This window comes from Otolemur garnettii, unplaced genomic scaffold, assembly GCF_000181295.1.
Source record: "Otolemur garnettii isolate 467f Iridium unplaced genomic scaffold, OtoGar3 scaffold00050, whole genome shotgun sequence".
Classification (NCBI taxonomy): domain Eukaryota; kingdom Metazoa; phylum Chordata; class Mammalia; order Primates; family Galagidae; genus Otolemur; species Otolemur garnettii.
In genome coordinates, this window is record NW_003852445.1 from 2,068,739 (window position 1) to 2,089,931 (window position 21,193).

At 37.6% G+C, this 21,193-nt stretch overlaps 1 protein-coding gene across 1 annotated transcript in view; it reads right to left on the minus strand.

The window, feature by feature from the left end:
* AQR (aquarius intron-binding spliceosomal factor) overlaps nucleotides 1-21,193 on the minus strand; it is a 75,312-nt gene that overhangs the window by 6,177 nt on the left and 47,942 nt on the right. The window contains exons 16-22 of the mRNA XM_023514284.1: nucleotides 20,044-20,181; nucleotides 13,120-13,191; nucleotides 11,677-11,864; nucleotides 10,652-10,823; nucleotides 8,399-8,569; nucleotides 6,160-6,245; nucleotides 794-968 (exon numbers count right to left, since the gene is read on the minus strand). Of these exons, the coding sequence (XP_023370052.1) occupies nucleotides 794-968; nucleotides 6,160-6,245; nucleotides 8,399-8,569; nucleotides 10,652-10,823; nucleotides 11,677-11,864; nucleotides 13,120-13,191; nucleotides 20,044-20,181 (1,002 nt within the window). The remainder of the gene's footprint in view (nucleotides 1-793; nucleotides 969-6,159; nucleotides 6,246-8,398; nucleotides 8,570-10,651; nucleotides 10,824-11,676; nucleotides 11,865-13,119; nucleotides 13,192-20,043; nucleotides 20,182-21,193) is intronic.

The window sequence follows — 21,193 nt, forward strand, 5'->3', positions numbered from 1 at the left end:
TGAATTTGATCTTTTTTTTAAAAAGAGGAATTGGAGAAAGAAGTATACTGTGAATATTTAAGACAATTTCATTTAAAATCCAATGGACATCCAGAGTATTTCATTAAATGAAAAAAGCAAAGCTCAAAAGTGTATAGTGTGTTAACTTTCATGTAAGTAAGAAAATAACTATCTGTTCCTTTCTACAACTATCTACAAAAGGAATACAAGAATAAATCAGAAATCAAAGAAACTGGTCACCTATGGAGGGAGGAGGAAAAGGGAAGAAAGAAGGGAGAGTAAGAGGAAGGAGCCCTTCTTCCACTCTGCCTTTCTGCTGAGTGCATGTGCTCTCCCTGCCCCATTTCCCCCCAAACTTAAACTTCTTAGAACGCTACTGTTTTCAAGGAAATAGTTATGTTCTCCCTACAGAGACAGAGAGGCAAGACAGTACAGTGATAAATAACATGGACTCAAACCAGATGAATCTTGGATCCTCCACCTATTATATGCATGGGCCAAACTACTTAACTACTCTGACCCTCTGTATTCCCATTTGTAAAATGAAGTTACTAAGACGACCTACTAGGGCTATTACAGAGATGAAATGAGATGATGTATGTATCATTACCATGATACCTGATACATGGTAAGTACTCAATCAATGTTAGCAGATATTATTTGTATCTAGAAAACCTAAGTCAGTTTCTTACTGCAAGGAACACTTTAAACAGTGAGTGTGGTCGCCTGTAAGAGAAGCCCAACTTCCTGCTCCTGAGAATGTTGCCCCATACAAAGAAGAAAGAAGTCCTACCTTTCTAACCGTTGGGAAAGGTTCTGTTGGAATTATATGCAAATGAAGCGGGCGGGCTGTGAGCTGACTGAAGGCTGGAGTTAATTCAAAACAGTTTTGGAAGAGGGATACTCTGGCAAAGATATAGAGTCCAAGTCTGGCTCTAGACATGGCCACCACTAAGCGGCGAACATCCCTTTAGGAAACAAATAAAATAATTAGCACACTTTATAGTAAACATATTCATGCAGATTCTTTTCCTTTTTTTTCTACATTCCACTAGTCCTGTTTAGTCATGGCAATAAAAAGTTAAACGTCTTAAAAACTTAATAGAATGAACATAAAGCTAACCAATATTATGTGACTAGTAAACCAAATAAGTTGATAGTTTATTACTACTAACCTCTTGTTGGTTCTTATTTGTGCGGGTAAGGGAGATCACAAAATAACCACTGCGCTGATTTAAAAGGTCTAAGTAACAGTATTATGGTACAGTTCAGTTGTTAGTCACCAATCTACTCTACCACTACCACTGAGTCAATCCACTTCACCTACCAAACTCCCAGGCCTCATTAAAGTTAAATTTTACTTCCTAGATAAACTCTTACCACACTATTTTATACTTATTTATAGCCATAAGCACATATGAAAATATAGTATAATGATACAATAGAGGTTGAGCATCTCTAATCTGAAGATCCAAAATCTGAAATTCCCCCCAAATCTAAAACTTTTGGGGCACTGACATGATGGTGCAGTGGAAAATTCCATACCTGACTTCATGGGATATGGAAACACAGTTTACTCAGTTTTCCTATGGGAAAACACAATTAACTTCAGGTTGTGTATATAAGGTATATATGAACCCTCAATAAATTTTGTGTTTAGACTTGGGTCCCATCCTCAAGATATCTCATCATGTACTTGCAGATATCTCAAAATCTGAAAAAATCTAAATCCAAAACACTTCTGGTCTTGAGTATTCCAAATAAGGATATTCAACCTGTAATATCAAGTCTTATTCGTATATTTACTCTAGTATGTAGATTCAATGCCTGGCCTACAATAGGTATTCAATGTTCACATGAAAAGTTATAAAAACAGTTAAACTGAATGACTCAAATATACATGTTGCTGGCTAACTGATAGAAAATGTCAGTTTTCTTTAGTCTATTGTTTAAAAAGAAAAAGTTGGGGTGGCGCCTGTGGCTTAAAGGAGTCAGAGTATCAGATGCAGAGGTGGTGGGTTCAAACCTAGCTCTGGCCAAAAACTGCAAAAAAAGAAAAAGAAAAAGAAAAAGAAAAAACTGGTTCAGTACCCATAGCACAGTGGTTACAGTGCCAGCTCCATGCACTAAGGCTGGCAGGTTCGAGCCCAGCCAGGGCCAGCTAAACAACAACGACAACTACAACAAAAAATAGCCAGGTGTTGTGGTGGGCACCTGTAGTCCCAGCTTCTTGGGAGGCTGAGGCAAGAGAATCACTTAAGACCAAGAGTTTGAAGTTACTGTGAGCTGTGACACCACAACACTCTACTGGGGGTGACATAGTAAGACCGTCTCAAAAAAACAAAAAAAATAATAAATATATAAATAAATAAATAAAGTTTTCATTAAAATGTCTTGGATAAATTTATAAAAGATGGCTGTATATTAAGATTTCATCTCATGGGTGGCGCCTGCAGCTCAGTGGGTAGGGCACTGGCCCATAATACTGAGGGCCCCATAACCTGGCTTGGGCCAAACTGCAAAACAAAACAAAAAAAATAGCTGGGCACTGTGGCTGGTACCTGTAGTGCCAGCTCCTTGGGAGGCTGAGGCAAGAGAATTGCCTAAGCCCAGGAATTGGAGGTTGCTGTGAGCTGTGATGCCACAGCACTCTACTGAGGGCGATAAAGTGAGACTCTGTCTCCAAAAAAAAAAAAAAAAGATTTCATCTCACTATTAGAATGTGTTTTAGTAAGAAAAGATCACTTTGACTTTAAATACAGAGTACAGTTTGTTTTCTTGGGATGCTTTTGTATGGCTATTTAAATTTTTGAGTACTCTACAAAGAGAATACTTAAATGAAGAATAATAAGGTGTAATAAATCACCCCTAATCCCTGAAAGAAAGTGTTAAGGAGTGTTAACACTTAATGCTGCAGAGATCATAAAACCATCCCCAGAGAGGACCAGGAATTGGAATGTTTATCTGATAGTTTTTCTTTGTCTCTGTGGCAAGTTATTTTGGGAATACCTCTAACTCAGTCTCATTTTCTATGGTGTTTTATGGTCTTAAAAAGAATCACTTCCCTTATCAGGAAGTGCTGTATGATACCATTACATAATTTATCAGTTATAGTCTTGTGAGTGTGTGTGTGTGGGGAGGTGTTAAGGTGAGGATCTGTACCCTTCCTCCAGCACACACATAAACTTAGGTACTAAAGGGGAAAACATGCTCCCTTATAAGAGTTTTGAGGAATCCCTACATTTGAGGGACACTGGATTCATAAAGGAAATACCATCTACTATTTTAAGCTAAATTATTTATTATGTTTTCTGTATTTCCTTAGATCCCCAAGGAGTCATTCTATAGGTGACTGATTTCAATACTGGTAACTGAATGTGCACTGCTAGAAATACTGAGCATGAGTTCTCACACAAATTTTATAAAGGAAATTATGGTTAAAGTTTATATTGTCGGCGGGGGGAAGCGGTGGTGGTGGAAGGAAGTATTATTTTCATGGTGATCCCTGTGTTATGCTCAGTTTTCCCCCCTCACATCCAGAAGGTTCTATCTCTAGACAGAGCAGGGATACAGTGCAATTACAGGGACCAGAAAAACTTTTCCCTGCAGTATGGTGGCTTTTATAATTATGATCTCTACTACACGTAACGAGATCTGAACTAAATCTTCTGCAGTTTGACTTATAGTATCTTCCAAGGATATACTTCTTATCTCCCTCACTGGACTCTAAACTCCACGAAGGCAAAGATCGTGACTATTAGATTTATTTCTATATATCAAGAACCTAGCACACTGCCAAATAATAAAGAGACCTGAAATTATTTGTTAAATGAATGACTAAACTACCAAGCAAAAAAAGCAACAAGTGAGAGGCAGGGTTCCTTGGAGCTGTATATTAAAAGCAGGGCAATGGGGACTAGCATCTTCCTCTTACTCCCCAGAAAATGGCTCAACAGAAGGAGTACTATTAAACAAAAGAACCAAAACCCCATGAGAACCCCTGTGAGGAAACAAGACAGGAAAGCTGCAGCCTCACCACCTCCTCCTGAACAGGTCCCAAGCATTTCTATGGGTACCGAAGCTATGCATATCAGTTAGGGACAAGAACAATGAGTGCTAGTCAAGGACTAGAAATGTCCCACTACTCTGGCTTCTGAACAGCTCCACACAGTCCTAAAACAGATCTCTGGAACTGAAGCTGGCTCCTACTCAGGATAAAAATGGTGTGAGTAAAGAGAATATGGCAGGCACCTGGAAAACAGTACAACAGTTCCTTAAAAGGTTAAACGCAGAGTTATCATATGATCTAGAAATTCCTCTCCTATCTATAACCCAGAGAAGAGAAAATAATAGTTCATGTAAAAATGTGTATATGCACGTTCAAAACAGGATTATTCATAACAGTCATAAAGTGGAAAATCCAGCATCCAACAATTGATGAATCAATAAATAAAATGTGAGATATCCACACAACAGAATATTTTTCAGCAATAAAAAGGATTAGAGTACTGATATATCTCACAACGTCAAGGACCCGTGAAAACACTATGCTAAGTGAAAGGAGCCAGTCACCGAGATCACATATTCTATGACTGCACTAACATTAAGTGTCCAAATTAGGCCTATTTTCAGAAATAGAGAGTAGTAATGGTGACCAAGGGTTTAGGGGCTTATTTGGATAAGTATATTTTTGCTTAGAAAATTTTGAAATGCAACGTAATACTAAAAGTTTTCTTTTAATCCTTCATTTATATAAGCATTTTACTAGCAAAATCTTTTTTAAGTTTCCAGAAATATTAGGCAAAGAACAGCACAGAACTAAAGTGGCTGGAATTTGAAAAGCACACAGGAAAAGTACCACAGGGTAAGAGAAAAGGGGTGAAGAAGCAGTATCGTGTAATTTTACTCTTAAGTTTTTGAGGTTTTAATTATGTAAGCCATAATAATGGCCCATCAGATGCCAGTTATAAATCTTAACAAGTAAAAAGAATTTTTCCTTTTTAGAAAAGTCTCCAAATATTTGCTTGACACTAAAATAAACAAGCAAAAATAAACACTATTTTAGAAGGCTATTGTTTGAAAAACTTTCTGAAACACTACATTTTTGCTTACTCTTACATAAAAAGTTATCAGTCTAATGGAATCTGATCATTGGATTAAGCTCCAAATAGATCTTGACTTAGTGACATTTTGAGAGCCTGAATAATTTTCTTTTTATACCACCCAATAAAATAAACTCTCCTTATAGTTTTGCTAGTAAGTCATTTGTGATGAAGGTTTATATAAAAATAAAGAGCTGCTTTGTATTAAGCAGACATTATTCCCATAAATCTCTAGCACATAAATACATCACAATAAATGATAAAAATAGATTATTGTTTGTTTTGACAATTCTTAATCTTAAGAGAACAAATGGCTCCTTCATCCTCTAACACTGAAGCTAAAAGATGTGTGTGGGAAAAAAAAAAAAAATCAGAAAACTCATGCAATGAAAATTTATTCCTAAGAGAATTTTTACCTCTTTATGCCCTTTAATTTCTTTCTTTCTTTTTTTTTTTTTTTTAAGACAGAGCCTCAAGCTGTCCCCCTGGGTAGAGTGCCATGGCATCACAGCTCACAGCAACCTCCAACTCCTGGGCTGAAGCGAGTCTCCTGCCTCCGCCTCCCAAGTAGCTGGGACCACAGGCGCCCGCCACAACACCCGGCAATTCCTTGGTTGCAGCCATCATTGTTGTTTTGGCGGGTCCGGGCTGGGGATTCGAACCCGCCACCTTAGGTGTACGTGGCTGGCGCCTTAGCCAGTTGAGCTATAGGCGCTGAGCCCATGCCCTTTAATTTCTGATACCAAGTTTCTAACAGATACAGGATTAAGATTTTATAATAAAATACTCTGAATGTTACTGAAGAGTTAAAATGTTAATATTACTAAAATATTTAAGAGTAAAAAACTCAGTGGCAATGGTTAACTACATAAGGAATCTGATAATGCTACATTCCAACAAAAAGCACCAAAAGTTGCCATAACAATTAATTATAATTTATTTTTCTTGCTACTTCAATTTTAATTATAATTTAAACTTAAAACAATTAGTGATAGAAGTTCAAAATTGAAGTAGACAGTAAAGTTCAGTAATATTAGGGAAGTTTTTTCCTACATACCTTAGATGGCCCACTGCCCTGGTTCGTACTAGAGAAAGCAGAATATAATCATTCTGTTGGCCTTGGAATCTATCAACAGTTGTTACCTAGGAAGAACAAAGGGGAACTATGATATATTTTCAAAAACACAGTGAAAAAACTCTAGACATCCTATAAATAATCTCCTAGAAGAATCATCTAGATTCTTAGAAATATCTGATCCTTAAAATAACCTGAAAAGAAATATAATCTGGAATTCCCAGAACAAGTTAATGAACACTTTTAAATAAATCACAGTAACCACATTAAGCTACGTCTTTGTGTCATTCACACTTACAGCACTTGTCTTTATCTTTGCCAATAACTAAATAACTATTTTTGGAATTAATTCCCCCTTTAGAATGCCAAACTCTACGAAACCAGGGGCCATGTTAAGATTAACTGGCATCTCAGTCTGATGCCCAGCAATCAAACTTAGTATGCTCGTTTATAATTTAACATATAACCAGTATTTATCTATAGCATTCCTTTGTCAAATGAAAAAATAAAGTCTGTACAGTACTTTTCGTTCAATTTGAAAACGTATGTACAAATAGGAAAGTTCAGTAAGGCTTCAGTCAATGTATTAGTGACAAAATTCCAGTGCTGGCCCTCAGGCATTTAGCTTTCTTTGGTATGTCTTTGAATACTGCCCAGACTGATCTCAAACTCCTGGCCTCAAGTGGTCCTTCTGCCCCCACCTCCCAGAGTACTAGAATTAGAGGCACGAGCCACTGCACCCAGAGGATTTCCAAACTTTCTGTTTCAAAGTTATTAGTTTCTCATTTTTACTCTCCACATTCCTCACGGAGTATTCTGCAGTGTCTGCTCTTCCCTGTATTCTTTTTTGTTTTCATTCCATGGTTTGTTTTTTTTTTTTTCACCAGTTCACTTTTCCTCTGAGGTCTCCTATTTCCCTGTTTTGTAGCTTTTCCTGACAGAAATGGTTACATTAAATATTTTTCAATTTTTATCACATCATTGTGTATGTGAAATTTTCATCTGTTCCAGGCCAACACATTTTCTGGAGTATGTGTCTCGTGTATGTTTGAATGTTCTTTTCCTCGTTTTCCCTATAAATTGAATTTATGCTAGTTCCCTTTTTATGAATCAGTTTAAATTAGCTACACACAAAAGGTTAAGTTGAGGCGCGGTGCCTGTGGCTCAAAGGAGGAGGGTGCTGGCCCCATACGCTGAAGATGCCAGGTTCAAACCCAGCCTGGGCCAAAAAATGCAAAAACAAAAAAAGGTTAAGCTGGGGTGAATAAGGGTGTTTTCTGAACAAGGCTGGATGGTTTTTGCAACAAAATGCCCCGTTCTTTTCTGCTCCTGTTGAGATAGTCTGCTTTGGCTCGGCGCCTGTGGCTCAAGTGGCTAAGGCGCCAGCCACATACACCTAAGGTAGCGGGTTCAAATCCAGCCCGGGCCACCAAACAACAATGATGGCTGCAACCAAAAAAAATAGCCAGGCGTTGCGGCGGGCGCCTGTGGTCCCAGCTACTTGGGAGGCTGAGGCAGGAGACTCGCTTCAGCCCAGGAGTTGGAGGTTGCTGTGAGCTGTGGTGCCACGGCACTCTACCCAGGGGGACAGCTTGAGGCTCTGTCTCAAAAAAACAAAAAGTAATAAAGCTCATGTGCACATCAAGTTTGTGTGCACTTTGAATAGTAAACTTATGTATATTCTGTTTTGTTATCTTCTAATTTACAGAACTCTTTATTAGTAGAATCAAGCACCATTCTTATTTGATATTATGTATCACTTTTTATTCCACAAAAAATATTTCTTAAAAAATCCCTTAAGGTCTACATACATTTTATAATCTTTCCTTATCCCTAAGATAGCCTCTCCTCAATACAATGAAAGCAGTCAAATCACACTTTTAGAAAACAAAACAAACATATTTCTACTGTAACAGTATGCAACTTAAAATGTTACCTATTACTTCAGCAACAAAAAGTTTCAGAAACTTTTATTTCTGATTACTATCAAAAAAAATTAAAAAACACCTTAGTAGTTGAGACAAAAATTCAGAGCAAACTGTTAACTGGCAGATAGTGCTGCCAGATACTTTACAGCTGCTATTATTTCATTTTCTCACATATCTTAAAAAGAGATAGTAAAGACACAAAGTAGAACGATATAAATATCTCATAATAAACATAAACCTTTCCATCATGCTGCAATGATGAATAACAGAACATATTACATTCACAAAACTACCTTATTTGGTCTTCCAATCAATGGATTGTTCCCACATCTCCTGTTGATGATGTCACGAATAAGATGCTTTTGGCCATTATACGTTGTTAGAATACTAATCTTGTCAGCAGGGTAACCAAGTAAACACATGTACATAAAAAGTGCCACTACGTACTCTGCCTCTCCAAGATTCTGTAATGCAAACACAACCAGAGTGCGCATTTATTTCCTTTTGTGTTGATTTTATTTTATTTTATTTATTAAATGATAAACACATAGATCATGCACACATTAATGCATTTATGGGGTACAATGTGCTGATTTCATATAGAATTAGGAACGCTTACATCGCACTGGTTAATATATACCTCATCTCGTCTACTTAATTATTGTGTTAAGACACTTATACTCTATACTTAATAGATCCGACATGTACCCATGCATTATGCATCATAGGTGTGGTCCCACCATTCACCCTCCCTCGATCTGACCTCCCCCCTCCCCTCGTCCTTCATCCTGGGCCATAGTTGTGTGTCAATTTTATAAAGAAAATGGCTTATTCACTTAGCACACCACAAGAAGTGAGGAATTAATAACCTAAATAAGTGAACATCTTTCACAAAACTGAGAGGTAACTACTCCAGGTTAACACTGATAAATGAAAACTTTAACATTTGCAACATATTTGCAATATGTGGAATAATCATAAAATAAAACTTTAACATAAAGGAACAAAGTAACTATCTAAGAAGCCAGTACAAAATCCAGTCTAATTGCATATGCATCTAGCTGAATTTTGGCTAAATTAGACTCCAACAATTCAGAGATAATAAAGATACAAAGTAGAGCATCTATAGCTCACATCTCTTCTCAGGCTATCAATGCACAAATACAATAATTTGATTTAATGTAACCAAGTTCTTGGAAGGAAAACAAGATCTTTACAATTTACATCTACACATATACATTTAAGCCAGTGATACATGATGCTTTTTTGTGATTGATTCAAGAGCTTTAATTTAACTAACAAAATATATTAGCTGCAAAGAGAAGGAAAAAAAAAATTTTAATAATCCTAAATGCTTCCACCTAAAGAATGTTATCTTTTGATGTATCTGCTGCCAGATCTTTTTATATTAAATTATCTGGACATATCTATTTATGTTTTGCTGTTCCTTTTTAAAAATGAGACACTATATACTTTGCAACTTGCTTTTTTTTTCACTTGATATGCCATAAACATTTTTCCCATAAGTAAACACTTTAAGATGTGACCATCCTTAGTAGCTATTCAATATTTCTTTTACATGGAATAGGGAATAATGTAATTAATCCCTAATGACAGATATTTAGGTTGTTTCCCACTTCAAAAATAATTTGCAGTAAAGATTATTTAAGCATATATGTTTTAGTAAACTCATCCATTTTATTTTTTTAAGATAAATTCCTAGAAGTGAGAACATTGTTTTTAACACATACTAACAATTTGCCCCCAAATTATTTTCCTACTAACATTTCCCCAAACCTACCCTAACAGTGAGTATTTTCAAAGAGGTGAAAATATGATCCAGTAATTTATACCTGTTATAAATCTTTTTTGGTGTGCATATTCTTATCCTTATTGTATTTCTATGTTAGAGTATTGATTTTTTTTTTTTTTGAGACAGAGTCTCAAGCTGTCGCCCTGGGTGGAGTGCTGTGGTTTAACAGCTCACAGCAATCTCCAACTCTTGGGCTTAAGTGATTCTCTTGAGTTAGCCTACCAAGTGGCTGGGATTATAGGCACTCGCCACAACACAGGGCTACTTTTTGGTTGTAGCTGTCGTTGTTTGGCAGGCCTGGGCTGGATTCGAACCCACCAGCTCTGGTGTATGTGGCTGGCGCCTTAGCCACTTGTGGCCGAGCCAGGGTATTAAGTTTTTAAAAAAGTAAAGTGTTATATATGTTCAGAATTCAACTTAATCTTGTTGAATATTGAAAATAAATCCATCGTTATTTTTCTTTATGACCTCTGCTTTCGTAACAAGCTTAGAAAGACCCTTCTCATCCCAATATATATTCATCAATTTTTTCTTCTAATAGTTTCTACTATGTTTATAGTAAGTTTCTTTTCTTTAGCATATATATCTTTAATCCATCTGAAACTGATTTTTTTTAATATATTGGATATATATAAGGTGCCACCCTAACTTTCCTTTTATCAATGGCTGGCCAAATGGTTTAATATCACTGATTTAGGCAGTACATTCCTAACAGCTTCATGATTTTTCTTACCTGATAAAAGTAAGGATTAGGTTCAGACTCTCCTACTCCCTGGAAATCTTCCACATTAATGAGCTGGAAGTCATATAGCAAGCCAGCATTTGCTGTGCTAAACTCCGGCAAAAGCTGCACGTGGGGCAAGTTTCCTAGAGTCTTGTATCGCCAGTTGTAGAGATTGCACAAGCTTTCCAAAAACAAATACCCCCCAAACGGGAAATGTTAGCAATGTAAAATCTCTTTTCATATACCTCAGGAGGTTTCTAAGAACCGTACTTCCTTTTAACTCCATGTTACTCATTTTAAACAATAATGCTTTTTCAATCTTACCCTCCCTACTTCAATTAAGCCAGGGTCCGAAGACTGAAAACATTATAAAAACGATAGCTCTATTGTGCTGAGGTAAATGCTATCTTTAGTTCCTTAAATTAAAAAATCAAGGAACAAGGTCTGGGTGTGGCGGCTCATGCTTGTAATCTTAGCATTCTGGGAGGCCAAGGTGGGAGTACTGCTTGAGCTCAGGAGTTCGAAACTAGCCTGAGCAACAGTTGTGGCAGGCACCTGTAGTCCCAGCTATTCTGGAGTAAGAAGAGAAAGGCACAAAGTAGAGTAAGATGTCACAGAATGGTCTCTATACCACTGAGTGACAGCTGCCACTAGTACAGTCCCATGGCAAGGATGCAATCCAGTGCTTTCTTGCAGCACCAGCTACCAAATACTGACTCTACTGCCTGGGGGAAGACCTCTGAAATTGCTGGTCCATTAACTTTATCTTTTAGGGATACAAAGAAAGGGGAAGGGACAGTGAGAAGAAGTCTCTATAAGGCACTAAAATAACCTCAGTGACTAAAATAAAGAAAATTATTTAGTTGGTCAATTAGTACCTCACGTAGAAGGTAATAAAGGTGATTTCAGATTTATAAATGGCAAGTTCCTGGATGGCAGGGAATGCTAACATCTATATAAAAGATGTTTACAAATACTTGGATCATGGCACTAACGTCCTTAAACAGGAGTGATCTGTTTTCTGCCTCCTTTACCTCGCTCTGGCTCTCCCTTGAGCGTCCAGATCCACTGTAGGAACTCCAACGCGGACAAAGCGAGTAAAGAGAGACTGCTCCATGTTTGAATACTTCTGAAAGGCCATGTTCTTAATGACTGGAGGTAACTGGTGATGATCACCAATCATAATCCAACGTTTCAGTCGGCTAAATCCATCCTGAGGATTCTAGAAATGAAAAGGGAGAAGTGGCAAAATACTCTAATCAACATATTATCCTGTTAGTCTCCAAATTACCGCATAAAAGACTTAATCAGATTGGCTTCCTTAGCTTACAAATTCTCCATCTTTATCCTTTCCACACAAAGGAGTCTGCCAAATTTACAGAACTTGTGACTCAAGTGTGGATTTCTGGGCTCTTAGTTGATAGGGGAAGGGAGGGTGGAGGCATTGAAAAGTGAAACGTGAAATTACTGTACTCTAACTGGCAGAATAATCCAAAGAGGTCTGGAAGGCTGAGATCAATAATGGGCATTTTACAATGTACAGAAGGAAAGAGAAGCCCAAGAGAGATGGAAAAATGCAAAGTTTTAAACCTAGTTCTAAACCCACCAAAGCAATAAAAACTGTATCTTCCTTAATATTCTAAACTACTTTTCAATTTCCTACTCTGTACGTCTCCTTCTTCTTTGAAAAGTATCCTGATAAAATTCATTCCAAGTTGCAAATAGTCTGGTTTGTAAAAACAACTTTTGGAATTCAATTTATCTGTATATTAAAGCACTCTATTCTTAAATTGGGAATTCTACATTTTGTTTCTAATGCTTCAATAGTAAAGAATATTGTACAGTAAGAAACTTCTTAAATATCACCATTTAGCTCAAAAACCTGGGCAAAAAGAAAGGCACTGCACTCAATGAACATAAAAAATAATTCTAGAAAAAATTATAACAAAAGAAATGAAGAAACAGCTCATCTTCTCTTCCAACTGCATAATATGATTTTCTTGAATAAAATTACTATGTCTTTTCAGAACTACTCTATTTCCATAGACTATAGTTTTAAATAGTACTCCTACAAATAATATTAATAAATATGGTCACCCTGGGAAGCTATGCCCTGCTGCCAGGATCTACTACATCCTTCAAACCAATTTTAGAACTCTTTGCCTAGAATGGCCATCAGAGCTGTCATCGTAAAAGGCTGACAATGAAGTTCACAGATTCACCTTAGAAAAAGGGCTCTGAAGGGTGGACTAGGCACTGGCATTGGTGCATATAGCTTCCCAAGGGGAGTCCTTCAAAGGTGAACATAATAGTGTTCAGCAATGAGGTATGTGGCACTTTTTTTAGGATGAGTTCACGAACTTCATTGTCCAACCCCCTATAATTGTGGCTATCACCAATCCCAAACTGCAGCTTTCTGATGCTGTTCCCCCAAATTCTTAAAACTATTTTCTTTGTTTCAGATGTTAGTTTCTTACCTGTAGAAGAAGAGGAATAAAAGTTTCTATCTCCAGAATCTGAGCAGCCTCTTCCATTAAAATGTTGTCATACTGAGAAAAAGAGGAAAAGTTGTCATAAACCATGCTTAAAAGCCAACGACTACCACAATCATAACAACCAAACCTCAAATAATTTCAGATAAAAATAACGTACAAATGCTTCAAACAGAAAGTTCTAGATCTCATTTATCATTACGCCCCTGCGTGTCCAATTCAAGTCTTTAATCCTCAGGAAAGCCCTCTAATTATACCCACTACTCTACTTCAAGGAAATATCATGTATCATTTCCTGGATTGCAGTATCAATTTAGTTCTTTAATTCTACCTCAGTAACAATCAATTTATAATTATACATGAGGTCATTCCCATTGGTACTTCCACACTAGGTAGTAGCATTTGGGAGTAATTTTTTTTTCTTATAAATCCTACCCTTCACAATAATCCACTTCTGTCTTACCCCTAGCCATTCAATCCATCAGCATAAAACATGTCAACCTTCAATAAACTCCCTCGAGTCTATTTACTGTTCTCTAATTTCCATCAGCACTACCCTTCTAAAAGTATCACTATGACTACTGCTGGCAATCTTCTCCTTTCCTATCTTGACTTCTCTTAAGCCAGGCATCCTCAAACTATGGCCCATGGGCCACATACGGCCCGCCTAGGACATTTATCTGGCCCACCGGGTGTTTTAGCTGCTGCTGCCTGTCCTGCTTAGCAGCCAACTCGTCCCGGGGCCCATAATCCGGCCCTCCAACAGTCTGAGGGACAGTGAACTGGCTCCCTGTTTAAAAAGTTTGAGGACCCCTGGTTAAGCCATGGATACAAAAGGCATAGGATGATGTCACTTACTGGTTTCAAGCTGTTTTGGGTGGGGAAAGTTCCTTAACATGGCCTGCAGGGAGGTATTAACCAGGGCCTATATCTGATCTGCCCGGACTTTATCTCCTACTTTAACTGTCACCTTTTTCCTTACTAAGTTTGAACCATACTGACCTATTCAGTTTCTCTGAAGGCAAAATCTTTCCTGCCTCAAGCCCTTTGCACTTGCTAGTCTCACTTCACTTTTGGTCTACTTGGCTCTTTTTCATGCTTAAAAGTATCAGCATGAAAACCACCTTACTGGGCGGCACCTGTGGCTCAAAGGAGTAGGGTGCCGGCCCCATATGCTGGAGGTGGTGGGTTCAAACCCAGCCCCGGCAAAAAAAAAAACAAAAAAACAAAAAAACAAATAACACACCTTATCCAGGCCTTCTCTGACCTCCTAATCTAAAACTGATCTCACAATACTGATTCTCTGTATTACAGAACACCACAATTTATAATATTCTATCATTATATTTACTTGTTTGATGCCTGTATCCTCTCCTCAGCCCAGTTCCCTGTAATGTGAGGTACCACACAATGAAAAAGCAAGTCTTTCTCTAACGTGAGGAGATTCCGTTCTTTCCTTGATAATTACTGCCCTTCTACCCACCCAATTTTCTTCTTGATCTGTTTTCCACATGTTTTAATCTTTTCTTTTCACTTCTAATTCTGATTGCTACCCAGTATAAGATTCTATTTTTTGTTTTGTTGGTACAATATCTTCTTCATGAAACTTACCAAGTGCAAGTTAGACTTCTTCTGTTTTTATTTTTAGAGTTTCTCCCCTTATTTTATTTTCTAGGGACACAGAGTGTAGGAGGAGCATATTTAGATTAAATGCTTAATTACCTCTCCTCTGTTAAACTAATTGTTTATATATCCTGTAATTTCTGTGCTACTCATGTTTACCAAAAGATACTGTATTTATCCAGGATTGGAGGCTGAGCAGGATTCCACCAGAAATTAAAAACACTGTTCATAAAACTACTTGAAGGTTCAGGAATGTGGATGGGTCTCTTCTCTAGCTCTAGTGCAGAATTTTCTCTCATACAATGATTAAAGTCATTTTGGTGGGAACTGAAGAGGAGTTCAAAGAGCCACGGTTTCTAAGGAATCCCTGTGTAGACGCAGGATAATAGATGCTACATGCAAAACAGAGCAAGAGTAGCTCAAAAAAAGACAGGTTAAAGGGTCTGCTTTCCAAAAAATGATGCTGAAAATGTCATGCAATTTAACTTATTACAAAGCAAATTATCAACACTTTAGCTAGTTCTTCCAAGTACAGTAAAACCTCCATAGTTAACCCCCTCTTACAGTGACCCATCTCCTTATATTGACCTAATTTCCATAGATGTGACATGTACTACATGTACGTATCAGTACAAAAGGCCCTGTTCCTTATGTTAAAGACCTCCGTATATGGACCAGTTTGTTACAGTCCCTTGGGTGGTCACTTTGCAGATGTTCTACTGTATTTAACTGCTAGATCATTGTTTCTTTGAACCTTTACTAATCCCTACTAAGATGCCAAATGACGGGTTGGCACTAGTTGCTCCACTCTAAAGGCCAGGCTAGGAGCTAGTTCACTGTAACCCAACCTTTCAGAGATTCAGAAATTCTATAGCCACTGTTACTACAGCTCTGTGGTTCTTTAGTGAAATATATGTGCTAGGATAAGGTCAGGGTTGTTTAAGACAAAGAGCACAACAAGACTTTCTATTCTTAGAAAACCATGTTTTAATCCCAGTTCTATAACTGACTGTAAAGAAATCTGTGACTCTAAGATAATCAACATTATATTTTCAATCCCTGAAAACAGATATGCAAATCAGAACCAGTATTTAACTTTGTGTTAGACATAAGTTAAGGATTTACAAAATAGAAATTAGAGGCCAGGCACAGTGACTCACACCTGTAATCCTAGAACTCTAGGAGGCCAAGAGCAGGTGGATTACTTGAGCTGAAGAGTTTGAGACCAGTCTGAGCATGAGCAAGACCTGTGTCTCTACTAAAAGAAAAGAAAGAAAGAAAACAGAGAAGAAAAACCAGCCTTGCATAGTGGCGGGCGCTAATAGTCCCAGCTACTTAGGAAGCTAAGGCAGGAAGATCAATTGAGCTAAGAGTTTAAGATGTTGTGAGATATGGCGACACCATGGCACTCAACCCCAGGGCAACAAAGTGAGATTTTGTCTCAAAAAACAAAACAAATAAAAAATAAAAATTCAAACAAAAGTGACAGACCTCTGCTAACAGGTGATGAACTGAATACTTAATAATTGCTGCTACTCCTAGGAATTCCCTAAAATAACTCTGGACGTTATAGAGGATTGGTTTAAAGAGACACTGAAACTTTCCCATTTCAAAAACCAACTGAATGACCCTCCTCTCACTCCCAGTGAAAGACAGATTGTCTAAAGAGGATCTAGGGACTTGGAAGAAGCAGGCAGAGTTAAGGGGTGGGATGAGAAATGAGCGCATACAGAACACGGGAATTATATCAAACTCTGTGCACACGGGGAATGTGAAGAAGCCCAGCCCTCTTTCCACATGCAGTTCCCACAGTCCTGGGAGCCAGGAGATAAGACTCAAAACAGATCTGACTTCCTCCTCTGCTTCCCTAAGACATAGTCACTGTGGAACTTCAGAATTCTAAGAGCAAATATAGGATTATAAAGCCTCCTAAAAGAAGAAAAAAGTGAAATAAAACAAATAAAAAATCAGAATGTCTTTGGGCTTCTCAATAGCCGCACTGGAAGCTAGAGAAAAGTAAAGAGTTGGGAGGATGCTGTGAGCTCTGACGCCATGGCACTTTACCAAGGGTGATACAGTGTCAGGAGCCAAATGACGCCAGATGGCCGCCCATCCCCTCCCCCCCCCACCCCGAGAGTGTGCTAACCTTTATCAGATAAGGAGCTGCTTTTCCCTTATCAGACAAGGAGCTGTTCTTCCCAGAGAAGCCATAAAATGTTTCAGACACATCGTTTACATTCCCAGCAGGAGATTGATGCAAGCTTCAGCTCAAGCTCTAACTCCCGCATTCCTCTGCCCCACCCCTTGTCTTCTCTGAGTCCTTTAAAAACTGACCTATTACCTCCATTAAACAGACCTTGACAAGGAATCTGCTTGGTCTCGCTTCCTCTTTCTCGCCTATTCTTTTCCAGGCTGGGTCCCCCTCGCCCCACGAATAACCGTGTCCCGCAGGATGGGACAATACAGTGAGACTATCTCAAAAAATATATATATTCTGAAGGCAAATTATTTCCAATCTAGAAATCTGTACCTAGCCATGCTAATCAAATGTGAGGGTAGACTAAAAATGCTCTTTGGACACGGGAAGTCCTAGAAATGATTCCCTCCTATCTACTCTTTTACATGAAAGATACTAGAGGCTGTGCACCAGTAAAGAAAACAAAAACAAGTTCAGGAAACAAGAGTATCTAGCATTCAATAAACACAATCTGAACTGAAATGGGTCAGGAGAATCCAGGAGAGAGGTCTCCAAAACCATGTATGCGATGTGTTTGAATGTACTAAGGAGAGTTCTGGATTGAACTGGTAGTAAAACAGAAAACTCAGCAAACAATAACAATGAAAATGACACTTACAAATTCCAGAGAAAACAAAAACATATGCATAAAAGGTAAAGTAACCTTTGTATATATCCCTGCTTGAATGTGAAAGTGTTTACATGTTAATAATAAGATAAACACTCAATCCAAAATTATAACTATACTAGGAGTACTAAAAAGAAGGGAAAGCATGCACATGCGTGTGCGTGCATGTGTGTGTGTGTGTATGTGTGTCCTGGAAGATGACAGAGTCAAAGGACAACGTTTAAAATGGAAATTTAACATCCTTTTTTTGTTTTTTGTTTTTCTGTCTCCCTGGGTAAAGTGCTGTGGCATCACAGCTCACAGCAACCTCAAACTCTTGGGCACAAGAGATGCTCTTGCCTCAACCTCCTAAGTAACTGGAACTACAGGGGCGCACCACAATGCCCAGCTGATTCATTTCTCTATTTTTTTTTATCTCCTTTAGTAGAGACAGAGTTTCCCTCTTGCTCAGGCTGGCCTTCAACTCCTGAGCTCAAGTAATCCATCTACCTGGGCCTCCCTGAGTGCTAGGATTACAGGTGTGAGCCACTGTACCTGACTGAAATTTAACATTCTTTACTGATATAGATGAAAAGGATGGTAGAAATACTAAAAGAGTTGAAGAGTTGAAGGAATAACGGGAAGGTCAAGGGAGTAGGGACTGCCCTTTTTTGTGTTAAGTAGATCTACAAGGTTTTTAAAACTCTAAGTTTGATAAAAATAAAACTTCAAAATAAAAAATATTTTTAAAAAACCTTCAGCACTCATATGACCTTTGGGGTATAGTGTGATTTAAGTGCAGAAAATAATTAATGAAAGTTTGAGGTAGCGCTGGCCACATACACCAAAGCTGGAGGGTTCAAACCCTGCCCGGGCCAGCTAAAGCAACAATAACAACTGCAACACAAATACAGCTGGGCTTTGTGGCAGGTGCCTGTAGTGCCAGCTACTAGGGAGGCTGAGGCAAAAGATTCACTTAAGCCTAAGAGTTTGAGGTTACTGTGAGGTGTGATGCCACAGCACTGTACTAAAGGCGACATAATGAGACTCTGTCTCAAAAAAAAAAAAAAAAAAAGTTAAGTTTGGTAAGATTCAAGTGATTTTTTTTTTTAGAACACATGTGAAAAGCTGCATAAAAGCAATAAATGCTAATTATGGCTACATTATTTCCCTTTGTTATTAGAATGATATGATTTATTATCAAAGTATATTCTATATGTCAGTGCCCAAAACAAAATATTTAGGTGAAAATTCTCACAATAATTTGCAAAAAGGTAAGTTCACACCATTTGGGTAAGTTCACACTACCTTTTAATAAATTAACGTATTTGTCCTACCTTGCAGCTGAGGAAACTTTCAGCCAAGATAACAGCAATTCTATCACCTTGAATTTATTTAGCACCTTTCGGTGAGCTCATAATATCTTAAAATTATCAGTTACTTTCAACACAAATGAAACTGCTAATTTTGAATCAAACCAATACACAACCTTATTTTAAACACAAGATAAACCAGTTTCAGAAGAGTTAAATGATCTGTATTAAAATCAGAGTTCAGGTATCACTAGCAAAGTCACAAAGAGTTTGCAAATTCAAACTCACTGATGAGTCATATATTCTACTGCACATGAGTTACTAACAGGCTATCATGTGTCATATGATAAAATCATATCTGCATGTATCATATGATGGTCATTTTAATATCTCATTTTATCATCTAAATAACAGTATTCTAGAGGCTCAGAAAGCTTTTCATTTACTGAATGAACTAGTAAATATGTGAACAATGCATGCAAGCATACACACGTCTAACAGGTATAAAACCATTGTAAAATATTATTTTTATAGCTTTTAATTCTGTTTGGAGATTTAAACATCATACTTATTGGTATGAGAAGCTGGTCAGACAACCAAATTTATAACTGTACTAATGCTACTTAATGGACATACTGCCAGTAATTACATTTGAAAAAATTAGATTTAGAGTTCACTAATCACATAAGCATGTGATATCATCAACCACTTTTATTTATTTTTTTTGAGACAGTCTCACTTCATTGTCCTTGGTAGAGTGCTGTAGAGTCATAGCTCAGAGTAGCCTCAAAGTCTTGGGCTCAAGTGATGCTCTTGCCTCAGTTTTTCATTTTTAGTGGAGACAGGGTCTCACTCTTGCTCAGGCTGGTCTCCAGCTCTTGAGCTCAAACAATCCACCTGTGCTGGCTTCCCAAAGTGCTAGAATTATAGGCATGAGTCACCATGCCTAACCTGTCAACTACTTTTAAAAGACACATGATAATAAATGAGAACTTGAGTAAGAAGTGAGTCAATCTCCAAGGGAAATGGCCTAGGTAATCTTAAAAAAAAAAAAAAAAAGTAAAGAAACAAAATTGTCTACTCTATTGTCTGAATAGACAATGAATTAAGGAACTGAAATAAGCATTTACCTTGAAACCTAACTTGACCAAGTCATGTCGTTTTAAGGCAGCATGAGTACAGGTCATAGCAATAATTTTGGCTTCTTTCACCAGAAGGTATTTAGATCTGTCCAATCCACTGCGAAGGAGCTCAGATGCTCTGAATTCCTATGGGAGTGGGGACAGCCAATGATTATTTTAGGAAAACATAGTTTATACATACAATCTAGTCTATCAGACTTAATTCATGATAAATTAATAAACATATATTAAAACTAAGCCTAATGAATCATAATTCTTTCCATTATTATTCAAATAATAGTCAGTATAAAAGTTATAATTTGGACTGGGTTTTATAGAAGGTAAAATATTTACAATATAAACAAACTGATAAGTATTCCTATTAAAGGACATTTAAGCAAGGAACTGGTTGTATAGGTGGAAAGAGGAGCCAAAAGGCCAACCAGGGAATAGTGAAGTAACTCAGTGACACAGGCAGTTACTACTGTTCCTAGGCTACAAAGAATAAATGGAGAGAGTGGTGTTTTAGAGCTAGAAACACAAAACAAGCTAGAAGCACAATGGACCAGTCCAGCAGAAACTGGAGTCACGGAAAAGATAAAACCCAAGGCAGAGAGGACTAGCAGAGAAATACCCTGCATTCTCTCCTTCAACTTCTGCCAAATCTCTCACTGGCTAAGTTTAGCCAGAAGTCAGCTGACAGGGAGGCTGGGAAATTACGTCTGCGGGGATCAGCCTGAATATCAACCATGGCAGAGGATCCCCCAGAGATCACAACTGGAAATAGACAATACATGAATATGGGGAACAAATAGGCCTAAGCAGGGTATACAGTGTCAAGTTTTATCACATCTAAACTTTATCCATACTTATTTCAAACGCTTTTAACATTTAACATTTTTGTTTTGTTTCTTAAATAATTACAACTCCACGGATACAAATAAGGTACTCTGTTATCTGTATATCCCTCTCCCTGCCCCTTCTTGAGGCAGCTACTATTTGAATCAAGTATGTTTTTAACCTTTCCCTCTGTTCTTTTACTATCTTGTAATCATAAACATAACACAGTATTCCTCTACAGGTTTTAGCATTCTATTGCTGTCATATTGTATTATTTTGGATCTACTATTCACCCAGATACTGTTCTAGGAGGTGGGAA